General features: G+C 41.0%; 1 protein-coding gene across 1 annotated transcript in view; it reads left to right on the top strand.

The window, feature by feature from the left end:
* LOC137375650 (E3 ubiquitin-protein ligase SH3RF1-like) overlaps positions 1-9759 on the top strand; it is a 99314-nt gene extending 89555 nt beyond the window's left edge. Inside the window, exons 8-11 of the mRNA XM_068043034.1 lie at positions 1299-1483; positions 4316-4656; positions 5553-5896; positions 9588-9759. Of these exons, the coding sequence (XP_067899135.1) occupies positions 1299-1483; positions 4316-4656; positions 5553-5896; positions 9588-9759 (1042 nt within the window). The remainder of the gene's footprint in view (positions 1-1298; positions 1484-4315; positions 4657-5552; positions 5897-9587) is intronic.
* The last annotated feature ends 7450 nt before the right edge of the window (positions 9760-17209 follow it).

Genomic DNA, 17209 nt, shown 5'->3' with positions numbered 1-17209 from the left:
TTGTGCAGTATATTTATTTATGACTGAAAGAGGCACTTAGCTGAACTCCTCTTACAACTTACAACAACTTTGATGGGCGGCACAGTGGCGCAGTGGATAGCACCGCAGCCTCACAGCTCCAGGGATTCTGGGACTGCCTGTGCGGAGTTTGCAAGTTCTCCCTGTGTCTGCGTGGGTTTCCTCCGGGTGCTTCGGTTTCCTCCCACATCCAAAGACTTGCAGTTGATAGGTAAATTGGCCATTGTAAATTGCCCCTAGTGTAGGGAGGTGATAGGGAATATGGGATTACTGTAGGGTTAGTATAAATGGGTGGTTGTTGGTCGGCACAGACTCGGTGGGCCGAATGTCCTGTTTCAGTGCTGTATCTCTAAATATAAAATATAATAAAAATATAAACTTCGCCAAGTTATGTAAATCAGGTGCTCTCTCTCTCTCTGAAGTTAGGCCTAAGCAATATGCATCACTGAAAGAGGATAGAACAGATAATTTAGATGAAGATTTGTTCCACCAGCTTTAAGAAGGACCACAATAGACTGTCTTAGCTTTTACAGGCAGAATCATGTCATGTGGCATGAATGGTCTTGATATTTACGGGGAGCCGGGGAGGGTGTGGGGAAGCCAAAAATGCCGACTACCCGGCAAGGCCACTGACACAGAAATCCTGCTGAACTTAATGACAAGACCTCATTATAATTTTTTGGATCCGTTTCCCGCCTGGCAACTGGCCAAATTGACAGCCTTGCCAACAGTTGGCAGGGAAAACCAGTGGCAGGAGGTCGCAGCTGGGGATACTTGGGGATGGACCCTGGCATTCAAAGGTGGTGAAGGTCGGCCATCACAGCAGGGCAAAGAGAGAGGCCATAATCAGCAGAGAAGAGGTCGAGGGTTCGTTGGGAGGCTGGGGAGAGCACTTCTACTCCTCCTGGTGCAGTAGAATTGCTGGAAAAGGTGCTTAGCTTGTGGAACCCGCAGCTCCAGTCTCCTTTTCACTGTCAGATTTCCGGACACCTTGGAAATATGCACAGCTGCGGTGAACTTTATATCAGGCTCCCAATTGCGCTGTGGGAATCCAATTTAAATATGTTGAATAATTGCCCCACTTCTCCATAGTGGGACAACAGACATCCTGATATCCATCACCACAAAATAGGCATTGGACACATGTGCAGTGTGTTAAGTAAGTGTTCCTTGTATTTAAGTCCCAACCCTTTCCCACCCAGTGTACGGGGGTGATGGTTTAATATTAAGGCCAATGAGTACTCAGTAGGACTGATATAGACAGCGTTATTGTTTTGCAGGAACACTTCTGGAGCCACAGAGCGGAGAGGCTCCAATGGTCTATCAGCATCAGCAAATACTCAAGAAAGAGGATCCACAAGTGAGGCCAATTTGAACTTACAGACAAGCCCCAGCGGCAGGCGAGTTGCTGTGACGTCACCTCCAGTTCCCTCAGGGGGCACAATAGCAAGACATAGTTACAGGGGTAAGTTTATTAACCATAGTGTACAGTATAATAATTATCAAGTTCTAAAGGGATTCGATAGTGCACCTACTCTGGTTGAAATTTGATCCAGGGCTACAGTCTACCCAGGTCACAACCAGACATTTCCTGTAGATTACACATTTTTCTCCCATACTTTCTCAATGGTTTTCCCCTTTGTGCCAATAAGAGAGAAAACACAGTAGGATAAAAATATGTGAGCAGTGAAATTGTTGAGATGCTTTTATTAAATAGTAAATGATACAACAATTCCATCTGTTGAGATTGGGGTGTCTTACAAAGTACAGGTTTTGCATTGCATTACACTTCATTACAACATTTCCTTCACTGCAAACGTGCATCATTGGATGTAAAGTGCTTTAGGGTGTCCTAAGGTCATGGAAGGTGCCAAATAAAAGCAAGTCTATCTTTTTCACCCAAAGACAATTTTTCTGGCTCTTTTCTCCCAGATTATCAGTTTTCTGACTTCGCTTTCTGTATTAGCATTTAAAGTATGCTCTGACCAGTGAATTTTGAAGTCTTAGCATAAGCTTTGAAAACTTGTACTCTGCTATTCTAGTTCAGTATCCTGGCATTCTTTTAACTTTTTGAGTTGCATTGCCACATTGTTTGGGCATTGTAAGTAATAGGTCTGCTACAAGTCTCCCTATAATATTTCAATTCCACTCAAAGCAGCAATGAATTCAAACTTGACAATTAGGGTAATCTGTGCACAAAACCTAGGCTGAAGCCCAGAGGAGTGTTGAACACTCCGAGATGCTGTCTTTCAGTCTGGCCCTCTGCTGAAGGTAAAATATACTATGGCACTATTTCAAAGAGGTTCTGCCTGCTGTACTGGCCAATACTGATCCCTCAATCAACCAGCATCACTAAAACAGATTATCTGGTCATATATTGCTGTTAGTGGGATTTTTCTGTGCGCAAATTGGCTACTGTGTTTCCTACATAAAAACAGTGGCTACACTCAAGAGTACTTCATTGGCTATAAAGTGCTTTGGAATGTCCTGATTCCATAAAAGATACTATATAAATGCAAGTCTTTTTTTTTTCTGTCTATGTTACTATAGACAAATGGGAAAATGGCTACCAAGAGACATCTTGGTTTGCTCTCAAGGAGCTTGATCTCAAACCCATTTTAGACAAATTTGAAGACTCCATCCTGTATCATAAAGGGCCTATTAATTTTTATAACAATTTCAACAAGAGGAAATTTTTCTTTTCTGACAGCCCCTATTATCACTTAATTAAGATGGTTAGGCTTCAGTTACTTTATATTTAAATTGTGTGGTAATGTTCATGTTTATTTTTGTAGCTTCTGGCTAAGAGTGCATATTATTCAGAAAGGTCAGATCCAGCAGGTAAGTGCCTTTCCAGCACTGCTTGTGGGCCAAGAGAAGCAGATGTGCTTCCTTCCCCAGCCCACCAACCAAACCTCCTTCCCTTACCCCCAGCAATTCAACCACCCCCCTTCACCCCTTCCATAGTCTCCAGTCTAAAAGGCAATAAATGTGGCAAAACATTTAGACTTGTCTCATTCTACACCTTGCCAGTCTGACAGTCTATGTCTGACTGCAATGTGTAACAGAGCTTTCAGCTTTATCTCTCTCTTTGGTATCAGTTTCAAAGTCCATGTCTCAACGAGGGTTTATGAGGGTTAATTTCAGTGTAGTCTACTCATCCTTCTGCATCCTAGTAGTCTGAGTTTTATAGATTTGGATCTTTTCTATCTACCTCTTATTCAATGTGAATATCATCAGTAATTCTGGTTGATTTGATTTGTTACACTGCAACAGCAATGGGCAAGATTTGCACAGAAATTGCTCAGGAATTGTAAGCATGACATCTGACAGGGATTTTACTTAATGTTGGAGAGGTTCCATTCAGCAAACGATGGTAAAATGACTGTGACCCAGAGTCAGAATGGTGTACTTGACAACTAGGGCTTGATTTTCTTCAATTATTCTTCCCAACATCCAGCGTGATAGCAGTGTAAATGAAGGGAAAATAGGATGATGAGGCCAACCCCTAACTCCTTGCCCCAATCTCCTTTACAACCTCTTCCCCCCGCTGGAGCCAATACAGTCTACTTCTTCTCCTCCACTGCATGTGAATGCTGACTGAGAATGGACATGGCCTCCCATTCTATTTCCCTCCAATCTACCTGTTACCACTGCTTCTGGGACAATCTATTTGAAGGTATGCCTGCGGTGGTGGCAGTGATGGCCCCAGTGTGACAGAATGGAGGGAGACGGGCTCTTCCTCAAATGTAGCCACCTTTGTAGGCTTCTATCTTCCTTCAGGTTCTTTTGCCCCTTTTATGACCCCTTGCCGCCCTTTCTGGTGTCCAGTTACAGAAGGTTCTTAAACTCCATTGGAGAACCTGGCCACATAATCTAGGATGACACATCAGTACAGTACCGTGGGGGTTGGATGAAACTAATCTCTGGTCTGATCTCTCAGGTGTATGGCACTATTTGAACAAGAGCAAGGAGTTCTCTTGGCGTCCTGGCCAATATTTATTCCTAAACCATCATCACTAATAATTGATTATCTGGTCACTTATCTCATTGCTGTTTTTGGGACCTGGCTGTGCACAAATTGGATGCCATGTTCCTCTACAACAGCGACCACAATTCAATAGCACTTTCTTGTGGAATCTTCTGACATCATGAAAGATGCTATATAAATGCAAGTTCTTTCTCCCCTTCTATTCTGTCAGTGCACGTAAACCTGCTTGGAATAATATAATTTAGTTTGGAATTGTAACAGGAAGTTTACAGCCAATTCAATCACTATGTTTCTTTACTCTTTTAGCAAATGTACATCGACCAATACTTGCAGTTCCTCCAGTACAGGCTCAGAGCACAAATAGCAGGTGTGTTCCCGCTGTTGTCATTCAAGCCCAGCCATTTGCATCTCATCAGCTTCTGTACCCAGTCACTATCCACGCTGGCGATTCTAATGGGACAAACAGACCTAACCTGTCCAACAGACCCATTGCCAACACTACCCCTACAATGCCTCACAGCAGTAAAACATCAGTAATGCAAGACGAAGAAACTTTCAATTGTACAACTATGGGTCGAGGATATGTACCAATATCAAACTTTACCCCATCGCACTGTAAAGTTGAGGACAGAAACAATCTGCACAAGGTGGGTTTTATTAGTCTTATTAAAATATGGAGGTGTGAAAAACAAGGAATTTGTCTCAGCTATGTTTCTGGCAGTCTTCGGGGATGGAGGAGGGGAACAGACAAGCTGCTAATTTAAATAGGTCATATTTTCAAAGACAATTTAATGGAATAGATGTGAGTTAGGAAAGGTTAGAGAAGAAGCAGAGTGGATGTCAGCTTGGGTTTGTCATGTCTAAATGGAATGAGAGGGAAAAAAGAATGGAGCTGTGAGTTTAAATTGGCTATTTCTCCAGGTAAGGGGAAAGGAGAGTGTGAGTTCAAACTGTCTGTGGCTCTAAAAGATGAAAGGGAAACGTATGAGTTACAATTTCAAAGGATTGACATCTCCAAGGGCAGGGAGATTGGGAAACATAGGCGATCTGAACTGGAACTGCACAAGGGCGAGCGAAGGAGATGCAAATACAATTTGGACATGTCAGGAAAATTCCATGACAATTCCACGATGTTTCTGTCTCTCTATTTAGTTATCACTGCAGTAGACATTTTTTCCTAGCTAAGGGACCAGGCAGGGATCTCATCCCATTGTCTCTACTGATGCCAGTTTTGAGTTAATTGATATAGTCTGAGTTTAGTTGATTTGTCCATGAATTAAGTATCTGTCATCGGTGTCAAAAAAGGAAAATGAGCTATATTATGCTGTAAAGAAGAAAAATATTCATCAGAATACGTTTGGCAAACTCCAAATATGTAATTTGCGTTGGGCCTTGTTATTGTATCATAAGGAGATCATCGGAATGAAGATGATTCATGACTGCTCTAGCCTCTCTTCCACTGTGACAAAAAGAATCTTTCTTTGAACGCTAAGCAAGAGTGAGACCATTTCACAATAAAACTGCTTTATTGTTTCTTTTCCAGGCTCAGACCAGCCTAGCAGCTTTTCAACCCCACTGTGTTGCATTATCCACAAGGCCTAAATTCCAAGTCACATCAGTGTGCAGCCCTACTACAATCTCGGTAAAGCCGGAACAGGTTGCTTCAGAACCGGTTTTACAGGAAATCAGAGGTCCTCTTGTCCCTGTCATCTCTCACTGTAGAGCTGGTTCATGTCCACTAGGAAGTGAAGAGGAGGTTCCGACAGTGCACAGAAAGACCGGTTCCTGGGATTCTTGTTATCGCTGTACTCCTCCATCTCCGCTGCACAGCTCCACTGCTGAAGAGTGTCCGAAGACCTCACAAAACCATTCATTGTGCTTCAATAGGTAACAACCCTTCTGAGAATGGCTGTTATGAAAAAGGGGCATATCATGGACCATTTTTCCCACACAAAGTGTAGTAGAAATATGGAATTCTATCCCAAAAGGTCTGTTGATGTTGGGGGACAATTTCAGTTTTTACAACTGAGGTAGACAGATTTTTTTTTAGCTAAGGGTATCAAAAGATATGGAGCTAAGGTGGGTAAATGGAGTTGAGGTATAGATCAGCCATGATCTAACTGAATGGTGGAGCAGGCTCGAGGGGCTGAATGGCCTACTCTCATTCCTCTGTTCCTTCCTGTGTTCTTATGAGTTCATAAGTGACAGAAAAAAACTGCATCTTATCTCAGAATCACAACTGCCTGTTATGTCCTCGCGACTTGAGTGAGGTTTAGCCGAGTTTAGGACAGTATATGAGGCAAAGACTAAGAGACAGAGACCGCAGCTTGCTGAACACAAAGGCTTCTTCTTTATTGTGTTTGAGATGAACTTTCCCTTTGCTAGCATGTGTGTTCTACAGTGACCTCTGGAGTACATAATGCACAATACAATTGCAATTTCAAAACACTACAACACGACAGTGCCCTTTCCTGTCATTCTTTTCAAGTAATTAGAAACTGCAGTGTGAACCCCTCCAACAGCACTTTATGTGAAGTAAAAGAGTACATCTAAAGGATAATTTTATGAATGGGTTCTATCAGTCAGGAGCCTCGCCCACTGGTGATGTCATACTGAAATGTCAGGAGCTCGCTGCCTGCGATTTTCTGACCGTTAAAAATTGATTAGGTAGAAAATTGTGGGCAGTGCCTTCCCAATGTTTGATATTCAGTGTCAGAAGGTGAAGCTTCCCACCAGCTGATGGAATCATGGAATTCTCTCTCATTTTATGATGTCACAGAGATCACAAAGTGCAGATGAAAGAAGACATTTGGGCCATGAAAGCTCATTCTTGTACAAGAAAGCTATTGCTCCCCATCACAGTGTGTAACTGCCTCTTGAACAACTCCAGAGCTGATGCACTTTGTGAATTTGACAGCAGTTCATAAACAAACACCTATACCAATCCCACCAAAAAGTGATCCAAAGGATTTACATGTAGACGGAATGTCTGGAATATACGGTAATGTACCCAAGTGACTAAAATGAACTCATATGCTAAGACACTAGGAAGGTCTTTCACTCTTGAATTCATTACCAGTTCTTTTATAATGAATCATTTTCCTTTTCTGTGCCTTTGTATTTTTGTTTGTTACCATTAATGCTGTTGGGGATGGTGGTACAGTAGTTACATTACTCGACTTTCAATCCTGGACTAATGAGCTGGAGTTATGAGTTCAAATCCTACCACTACAGCTGGGGAATTTAAATTCAGTTAATTAAATAAAGCTGGAATTTAAAAAGCTAGTATCAATAATAATGACCATCAAGTTGCAGGATTGTTGTAAAAACTCAATTGTTCACTAATGCCTTTTAGGGCTGTCCTTACTCGGACTGGTTTATATGTGACTCCAGACGCAGCATTGTGGTTGACTCTTAACTGCCCTCTGAAATGGCCCCTGGCAAGCCATTCAGTTGACAAGAAAGCAGCTCACCACCATCTTCTCAAGGGATGCCAGTGACATCCACACCTCATGAATAAATGAAAAAAAAAACGCACACCACAATACCATGTAGCTTTACAACTTAAAACAGCATATTTTGCTATGAGAGAAAAAGGATGCTCCATCAACCAGTCTGTGCTTATCATTTTAGCAGAGCATACAGTAGGTTCACATACTCAGTTAAAGCTGTAATAACCTATTACAATGGTGACTGTACAGAGGGCGACCAGCCGAGTCAACTGTGCAATTTTATTACTTGTCTATGTATGAGGAAGGAGGTGATGTATATCTTGTTGATGCTACACAATTCTTTCAAATGTGTTGCTGTGTGGATTGGGCTAGTTCTATCTTGTAGAACACAAAGGAGTAGAAGTCATGTTTCAGCTATACAAAGCCCTGGTTAGACCACACCTGGAGTACTGCGAGCAGTTCTGGGCACCACACCTTAGGAAGGATATCTTGGCCTTGAATGGAGTGCAGCATAGGTTTATCAGAGTTATGTACATGCACCCCCATGTTTTTCTATCTCTGCACCTCCTTTAAAATTTTACCAATTGGTTTATATTGCCCCACCTCATTCTCCCTACCAAAATGAATTACTTCACACTTTTCCACATTAAGTTTCATCTGCCATGTATCTGTCTGTTTCACCACCCTGTCTATGTCCTCCTGAAGTCTCTTGTCTTCACTGTTTACTACCTTTCAAATTATCTGGTCATTATCACATTACTGTTTGTGGATCCTGACTGTGTGCAAAAATGGCTGCTACCACTACAGTGACTATACTTCAAAAAGTACATCATTGGTTGTAAAGTCCTTTGGGACATCCTGAGGTTGTGAAAAGTGCAACATAAAGACAAGTTTTTTTTTCTATTAGTAAGAACATAGGAAATAGGAGCAGAGTAGCCCTTGAGCTTGCTCCATCATTCAGTAAGATCACGGCTGATGTTTTACATCAAGTTTATTTTCCTGCCTGATCCCAATATCTCTAAATTCCCTTAGTGTTGAGTCTCAAATGTACTTACTGTCTGAGCATTCACAGCCCTCTGGGGGAGAATTCCAAAGATTCACAACACTCTAAGTGACGAAATTTCTCCTTAACTCAATCATGAATGGCCAACCCCTTATCCTGAGACTATGACCCTTAGTTTTCGACTCTCTAGCTGGGGAAAACAGCCTCTCAGCATTGACCCTGTCAAGCCCTCTAAGAATTTTACATGTTTCAATGAGATCACCTCTCATTCTTCTAAATACCAAGGAATAGAGGCCTATTCTACTCAATTTCTCCTTATAAGACAGTCCTCTCATCCCAGGAATTAACTTAGTGAACCTTCATTTCACCCCCTCTAAATCAATTATATATTTCCCTCAGTAAGGAGACCAAAACTGTACACAGTACTCCCAGTGTGGTCTCACCAAAGACCTATATAATTGCAGCACGACTTCCTTACTCATACTCCAAGAACCTTGAAATAAAGGCTAATATACCATTTACCTTCCTAATTGCTTGCTGTATCTGCATGTTAATTTTCTGCATTTCATGAAAAATATTGAAGAACATCATTTACTAGTTTTTCATCTTTAAAAAAAATTCTTCTTTGTTTTCCTTACCAAAGTGGAGAATTTTACACTTCCCAACATTATACTCCATCTGCCATATTCTCGCCCATTCATTTAGCCTGTCTCTTTGTGTCTTCACAGCTTACTTTCCCATCTAGCTTTGTATTGTTAGCAAGCTTACATTGTCCTCATACTCCTCATCTAAGTCATTGATAGAGATTGTAAATAGCTGAGACTCAAGCACTGATTCTGTGTTTATTTAGCTTTCTAAACGTGCCTCCATTGGAAGATAATAACTGCACAGTACTTATCTTGCTGTTCCTTACACCTAAGCACAAGCAATCAATATGAGGAGATGAGAGGAATCCAAAAGGATAAGCATTTGGGTCAAGTGGCTGATAAAATAAACATTCAATTCTTAACTCAGTACACAAAACTGTCAAACTCTAACAATCAAACTCAGGCACATTGAGAATGGGAGGGCTTCTTTTTCTCATCATCCCACCAGATAACAGAAATACTTCTTGTTCCCACAGATGCCGAGCAGTACTTTCTTATCCAGCCCAAGGAGAGGCAGAGCTTGGTCTGGAGCAAGGTGACATTGTACTGGTGCACAGGAAACGCCAGGATGGCTGGTTCCAAGGGACACATACCGAGAGCGGGAAGACAGGCCTCTTTCCAGGAAGTTTTGTAGAAAGTTTGCAATGAGACTGAAATCTGAAATTAGCTTGAAGTTGAAAGGTGGCAATCTGATCCCAATAAGGATCTTTGCCCTATAACACTGCATATGTGATAATATCCAGTGTATGGTAATGTTGTCAATATGAACTTTCATTCATACTGCACTTATGAACGGATGGTAATCTGCAGTGTTATCTATCCATATGGGCATCTCTGGGGAGAAGCAATCGGAACTATTCTCCAACTGTGCACATGACATCCAGCATAGGAAAAGTACCAGCAACTGACCCCACCCATATTGCCTCCCAAATAGACAGCAGCACCCTTTCAATCACAACATAACAAGTCTCTTGTTTCCAAGGTTCATGTACCAACAGCATAGCTGTGTTCAGATAAATATACTGGAGAGTGCACGCTAATCCAGGCAGATGATCAATTGGTATAAAGTAGGTCAAAACCAGACAGTAGAATAATCCTCTTTATAAGGCTCACTTTGGAAGTATTATGACCGGATAAGAAAGGGGTCTAGGGTTCCCTCTCAGCCTTCACCTGGTCTTACCATAACAGGTTTAATTTTAAACACACTGTGTTTTAGCTCCCCCTTAGTGAATCCTTGTTCACTGCTTTCCAATTGTAAGGCAAAGAAACCAACCAAACAGGTTTACTTAGGTTTAAAGAAGAAAGGTTGAACTTTATTAAACTTAAACTCGAATTTGGTTAACACCTATAGATACGCGACGTGCCCACACCAGCATGCAAACACGATACACATATGCAGATAGAGACAGAAAAGAGCAGAAGAAATTAAGTGAAAAAGTTTGAGGCAATATCTGAAGATGGTTTTGGTTACTGTTGTTCAAGCTCGCTGTAGAGTCCTTGATTGTAGGTAGGTCTTGCTTTTCATTGGGGTGCAGTATTCTTCTTAAACCTTGTTCAATGTAGGAGACTTTTCTTCCTTGAGGTTCACATGTCTTCAGTGGGTCCAGAGGCTTGTGAGAAAGAGATGGGAGCAGACAGGAGAGGTCTTCTCAGCCCAGGAGCAAACAGTCTTTCTCTTTCAAACTGTCTGTACAATTCAAAAATACTCAGGTTGTCCAGCAGGTTAGTCATGTGACTAGATGGTTTGACCACATCGGTTTGTGGATTCGGCCATCTTAGCAGTCATCCTGGAATGTGAGCTTCTCACCTTCAATGTCTGGTGATCAAAGTCCATTGTGGGTTGAATGTGGCAGGGAATGGTTCTTTGTCTCTACAAGCACTGTATGTTAGTATGTAAATGTTTTTTTCCAGCCACAGCTGATCTGTTTAACAAGTCATTTCCTCGCTCCAGCAACAGTTTAAAATCAATGTTCATATGACAAAATTAATATGCCTCATTCTTGGCAGGTGGGGCATGACAGAAGACATTCAAAAAGTATCAGACAGCTAAAAGCATGTTATGAAGATCTTTCCAGATAAACTAACCTGTGCATGTAATGTTAGAATCTTACTGGAAAGGGTGTGTTATTGCAGTGTTTATAGGGAGGAATGGAGTTTATTACAGTGTTTTAGAAGAGACGTGGTATATTACAGTTTGGTTTTCCAAGGCTTAATTCTGGCCAATTTTCAGTTGCACTATTATCAGTGTTGTTCTGTCAAAGAATGTAAAAATTACACTGAATATATTAACTTTACTCTCCTGATTGGTCTAGCTGTTTCAACACAAACCCATATGGATTGGCAGCAAACAATAATCCCATGAGATTATTTTCTCCATTTGCTTCGGAAGAAGCTCAGAAACATAATCGGAGGTTATTAAAAGTAGAATCAAAATTTGAGGAATGGAATTTAGGTGTTTTGAATGTTAAAATAAATGCTAATCAGAAGGGTTGATGGGGGACAATTACTCACTTAAGATGAAAAACATAAAGTTTAATTATATTTAATTTTGTTTAGGTAGATAATCTGTCTGGGGTTTTGTTTTCCTCTCCCCTGCCCATTTCCCTGCCAGGAAATATGCCCATATGATGGGCATATTTTCATGACAGTCAAATGATGAAAGTAATGTCATCCAACGTACTTTCCACCACTCGTGGCATAGCTATAGGGATGCCTGAATGATCTTGGAAGCCAACACTGTTATGGGGTGAGTGGAGGCGACACAACACTTTAAAGCTTGTGGAATTGATTGCAGAATAAATAACTGCACAGGCAGCAATTTTGAAATTTAAATAAAATGATCTTCAATTGGCAGAAAATAGACTGGCAGACAAGCCTCTGAAGCATGTGCTCCACACTTTCTGCCTCCTCTCTTCCCTCTTTCAGACAGACAACAGGGAGTCTACCAAAATGATTTAAATAACAAACAAAATAACAAAGAAATCATCTGCCAGAGTTGCAGGTTTTTGACAACTGGAAGCTCAGCTGTGCAAATTTGTGTCTGGATTCTGCAATAATGGATTTATATATACTTGCTGTCAGAGTGTGGGCAACACTGGCAAGGCTAGCATTTATTGTCCATCCCTAGTTGCTCTGAGAAGGTGATGGTCGGCTGCCTTCTCGAACCGTTGCAGTCCTTGTGATGACGGTGCTGCCAAAGTAGTGCTAGGTAGGAAATTCCTATATATTGACCCAGCCACAATGAGGAATAGTGTGTGACTTAAAGTTGATGGTTTTCCTTTGACATTGCTTTTCTTGCTCTTCTCAGTGGGGAGTGAGATGCTGTTGACCTAACCTTGGTGAGTTGGTGCAGTTCATCCTGTTGGTGTACATATACTGTAGCCACTGTCAGGCAGAGAGGAAAGGGGTTGGGTATTGTGTCCAGTGGTGTTGAAGTGTGTTGAATGTTGTCGCGGCTGAACTCATCCAGGAGGATGGTGAATATATGAACATATGAAAATGTCGGACAGGAAAAGAGCAGCTTGTCCATTTAGCCTGTCCCATACAATTGTGATACCTTTTGCATCATGATGTAAACATTCTTCAGCCACCTAGAGCCAAGCAATCTTCTGACTTCAGCCCTGTAGATGGCAGAGAAGTTTTAGAAGGATCAAGAGATGAACCACGCACTACAGAGAACCCAGTCTCTTCTTTATTCTTGCAGCTACAGTGTCTTGTAACATAAGGATAAATCAAGTGAGCCTCAAGTATGATTTGGCATTAGAAGGAAGATATATGCAATAGAAAACCGGCCAAAGATGTTCATGTATCAAAGAATGTCTTTCAAAATGTAGTTGGATAAAGATCTGGTTACAGATAGGATTGGGGTTGTGAGGATAAATAAGGCTAAAGACGTGTGAATGTCTTGTCGAAAATGCTGCTTCCTGCATTGCTAAGACCATGATAAGGAAGGCCATTGGTCAAGGATAAAATGGGAGGTAAGGTGGTTCCTTCACTGTCGTTGGCGGAAGGGAGAAATATTACCGTGACACTTCTTCAAGAGATTAAATGGGTTGGGTAGATGGAATGGATTGAACATAGTGGGGTCATTTAAATTTTTATCACTGCACTTTATAAACTTTTATTTCATGGGAAAGAAAAGTGGGTGAGTTGTAAAACTCTTTTGTCTGGTGATAAAAGCAACAAATGGTCCCAACCTGTGGAAAGAATGGGTTTGATTGACAGATTGGACTTTTCTCATTCTGTGCTCTCTTACTATAACATTCTGTAATGAGTGAGGATTTGGTTGGTACATTAAGAGAGTGTCACAGGAAGGGATTGATGTGTTAATTGATAGATTGTGTTTATACTTAGTCCCGTCTGATAATTTAGTTGTTCGTTAATTTATGTAACATGGTGGGTATGCACTCTGATCAGAGTTGCCAGTTAATGTTGAAGGCTGCGACTTTGCCAGTGGATGAATAACTACTTTCTTATAACAACTCAATCTGCTCCCTTAAAAGGAAGCATTTGTATCATTCCCGTATATTTTTTGCCCAGACCAAGGGGCTTCCAAAGTGTCAATGCAATGGTGATCTTTTCTTTCTCCATGAAAAGTAAGCACAGTGTGCTTGAACAAGAGAAACCTTGTAACAATTTGAAGTCAACAACGGGTTTAACCCAATTTGTTACACTGAATAAAGGAGTGAGCTGCAGAATATAAAAACAAGACTGTTTGACAGAGATATCAATAGGAATGTGTAACGTCTGTGTACAAAACAAAGACGAATGCTTTAGAAACAGGCAGTAGTCACTTCCCTATTGTAGGAATTTTTAAAGTTAGAGGGCATGACATGGTTGTCGCATGGAGACCCAAAGCTCTCCCAAAATTAGATCTCGGGCCTCGTTAGTATTATTTGGGTGAGCTGTTGGAACCTGCTGCACCACAACAGGCAGCTTTCTCATTTTAACAGCGGCCAGAAGGTAAATCCCAGGAGCACTCCTGGCGCCAAAGCAATGATTTTTGAATTAGATTTGTAAAAAAGAAATTACCAGTCTTTGCAGAATCCAAAGAGCAGTCCCAGTTCCTGTTCCACTCATTGTTATACAATTTCTCAAAGGGGGCCTAATATGGGCACTAAGCCCCTCATTTACATATGTAAAGGCCCAATGCCTGTTTTGGTGACTGCCAGGGGAGCCTGGAAAATGGCCCGACCCAATATTGGTCTTCGCTATTGTCCCAAATTCTGCCCATTTTAACTAGACACTCGTGGCCCAATTTCTATCTCAGAGTGCTCAGTCTAGGTTGATGACTAATTAATATCCTTTATTTTAAGGTGTCAATTGTCCCTTTCCAAGCCTAAGAGCATTGAAGCCAATTGTAACGCTGCTCCTGCTGATCCAACTGAAATCAGCCAACTCAGAATAAACCTGGCATCAAACCTTTAGTTTTTGGGTCAGGAGAGTAGCAGCGTTAAATTATTTTGGCATGAGGCCACATTTGTAGATTTCCATTCCCTTTGAGTTCTGCAAATATTAGTTTAGACCGTTACTTAGCAAATGAGTCAAATTTGACTACAAATAGAAACTAGTAATTAATCATATGCACCAACCACATTTGTTTCTATTGGCTAGTTTTCAGTCCCAGCACATTTACTTAAGAGAGTGAAGAAAGCATTAACATCAGTTATGTCAATGACTGAGATTGGGGGTACATCTAATCCTTGAAGAATGGCCGTTGATGTTCAAGTCAGGGAGCGGAAAGCACATGGGTTTTTTTTAGCTTAACCCTTGCAAATATAACCTGGATCAGGTGCTCCGACACATAACATAAAGGGATCCATGTCACTGTAATTTCATGTACAACCTTGCTTCCTGCTTTTGGGTGAAACTCTAAAGTTATAATGCGCAGAGCTGAAACTTACTCTGTTCTATATGCCCAGAGTCTGTAATAATGAGGTTCAACTGATCCAGTTATTTTATCAGTCACTGTGATAAGTTGCAATGCTTGTATTACTCACTCATCACTTACCTTTACATTTAAAAAAAAAAGCTTTCACAATGTTCTAGCTTTTCAATATTTTCGCAATCCTTTATTGCTACACAAGCAGACACTTTTATTGGGCTGGTGCAGCTAGATTCCCGACAGTCAGTTCAACATGACCATTGTTAATGTTACTTAACTTCCAAATGACTGGTGCAGACATACATAAGCTTTGTTCTGAGGCATCTGCTGATGAGTTAGAAACTCATTTAAGGACAGCTAAGGAGGCAATTTGTACAATTTGTAGCACATGTGCAGCCAGTAGCTTGTGGGGTCTGAATCCAACACCAGGAGTCGAGTTCATTATCTAAAGTGAACTGTAGTGCAATACTGAGGGAATGCTGCATTAAAGCAAGTTAGTCTGCCTGTGCCTGTCAATAACTTATCATTGAACATTCCATAGCACTATTTGAAGGAGAGTCGGAAGGTCTCCTCACCTGAGATTAGAAAAATACAAATTAACTGGGCATTCATCTTATTGTTGTTTGGGACACAGAATGATCGGTGCACTTGTTTGCATAACAGCGCAGTTCAAAAGCAATTTATTGTGCAAAGTATGCTGAGGCTTTTCTGGTGAGGTAGCAAAATGCGATATAAATGATTTCTTTCACTCTGATCAGTTCCTGATCTGAACTACAGGTAGCAACATTGGCACATCCCTGTGCAGTAAAGGGAAAAAATCAGACTGAAAAGCGATACCTTGGTAATTTCTGGTGTCCTCAAAATGGGCACAAGGGGCGTCACCAGTTACCTCAGAGCACCCGCCCTCTTGGCTGTGGCCATTTGATGAAGCAGATGGAAATGGAGATTAAAATATGAAAAAAGAGGGGGGAGAGGAATCACCCAAACGTCTAAGTAAAAATTAATGTTTAAAACATTTACATAGTTGGGATGACACTGTTGAACAGCAACCAAAAATCATGGGGCAACAAAGCATGTTAAGAGTTCCCAGTCTCATTTGCATCATTAAGAATGTGTTAGCATAGCACATCAATCTCACTGTACTTGTTGTACCACTGCGTGCTGTATGCGATCTTATGCTGCATACATTTGTTATGTAACAGTGTAGTATGAGTATTTAAAACGTAAGACAATCTCTGTGTTTCTTGGTTCACTGTGAGTGTAAAAGCAAGTACAAGTGCACAATGAAAACACTTCTCAGTAATGAATTCCTGAAGGCTGTGACTTGTACAAGAATGTGGTATTTTTCAGTAATTTATGATGTGGATTTTTTGTATCGTGTTAATGGAATCCTGCGTGAAAGAGACGTTAATAAAACAGGGTTTAATTGTGCAGAATAAAAACAATTCCGACACATGACTAGAGGAAATGGAGGTTTACAATGTTAAGAAATTCATTACACCACAGATACCAGTTCCAGACCAGTACGAATGAAGAATGTTACAGGGTAGTAAATCCAAATTATACTACCAGCTTCAATGTTACTCTTTCCCCAAAGACAGGAGCTCTGCATATGTTTCAAGCTCAACTCCGCAGCAATAAAGAAAGTTCAAATGTCTAATGTTAGGGGATAGTCAGTGTTAAAAAAGAGAAACGGAAAGTGCTGGAAATACTCAGAAGTGGAGAGAGAAACAAGAGTTAATGACAATCAGGTTGATGACAATGTCAAAAGCTCCCTTGCAGTTGCACCAGCTGCAGGACAACTGCAACATGCAGCTTTGCACCCAAATGATACTCCACAGTTGGCTTTACGACACAAACTGTGCGGTGTGAAATAAAAACAGAAAACTGTGGAAATACACAGCAAGTCAGTCAGCATTCATAGACACAGATTATGACCCATCTTTCAGTTTTGATGAAGGATACACACCTGAAACATCATAACCTGTCTTTTTCCCTTTCTGGGTTCTGACAGAGCTGCTGTATATTTCCAACACTTTCTGCTTTTATTTCAGATTCCCACTACTTGCAGTTCTTCCCTTTTATTTATGAATTGCCTGAGAGTCATAGAACTTTTCAATCACTCACACTGACAATGTTTTATGAAATGTAACCCTACATTTGATGAATCTGTATTTGATAGTGCCGGTGGGTAGAATGCTGTCTACTTACTAG

The sequence above is a fragment of the Heterodontus francisci genome, chromosome 12, assembly GCF_036365525.1.
Source record: "Heterodontus francisci isolate sHetFra1 chromosome 12, sHetFra1.hap1, whole genome shotgun sequence".
NCBI lineage: Eukaryota > Metazoa > Chordata > Chondrichthyes > Heterodontiformes > Heterodontidae > Heterodontus > Heterodontus francisci.
This window is presented reverse-complemented; position numbering and strand designations above follow the sequence as displayed.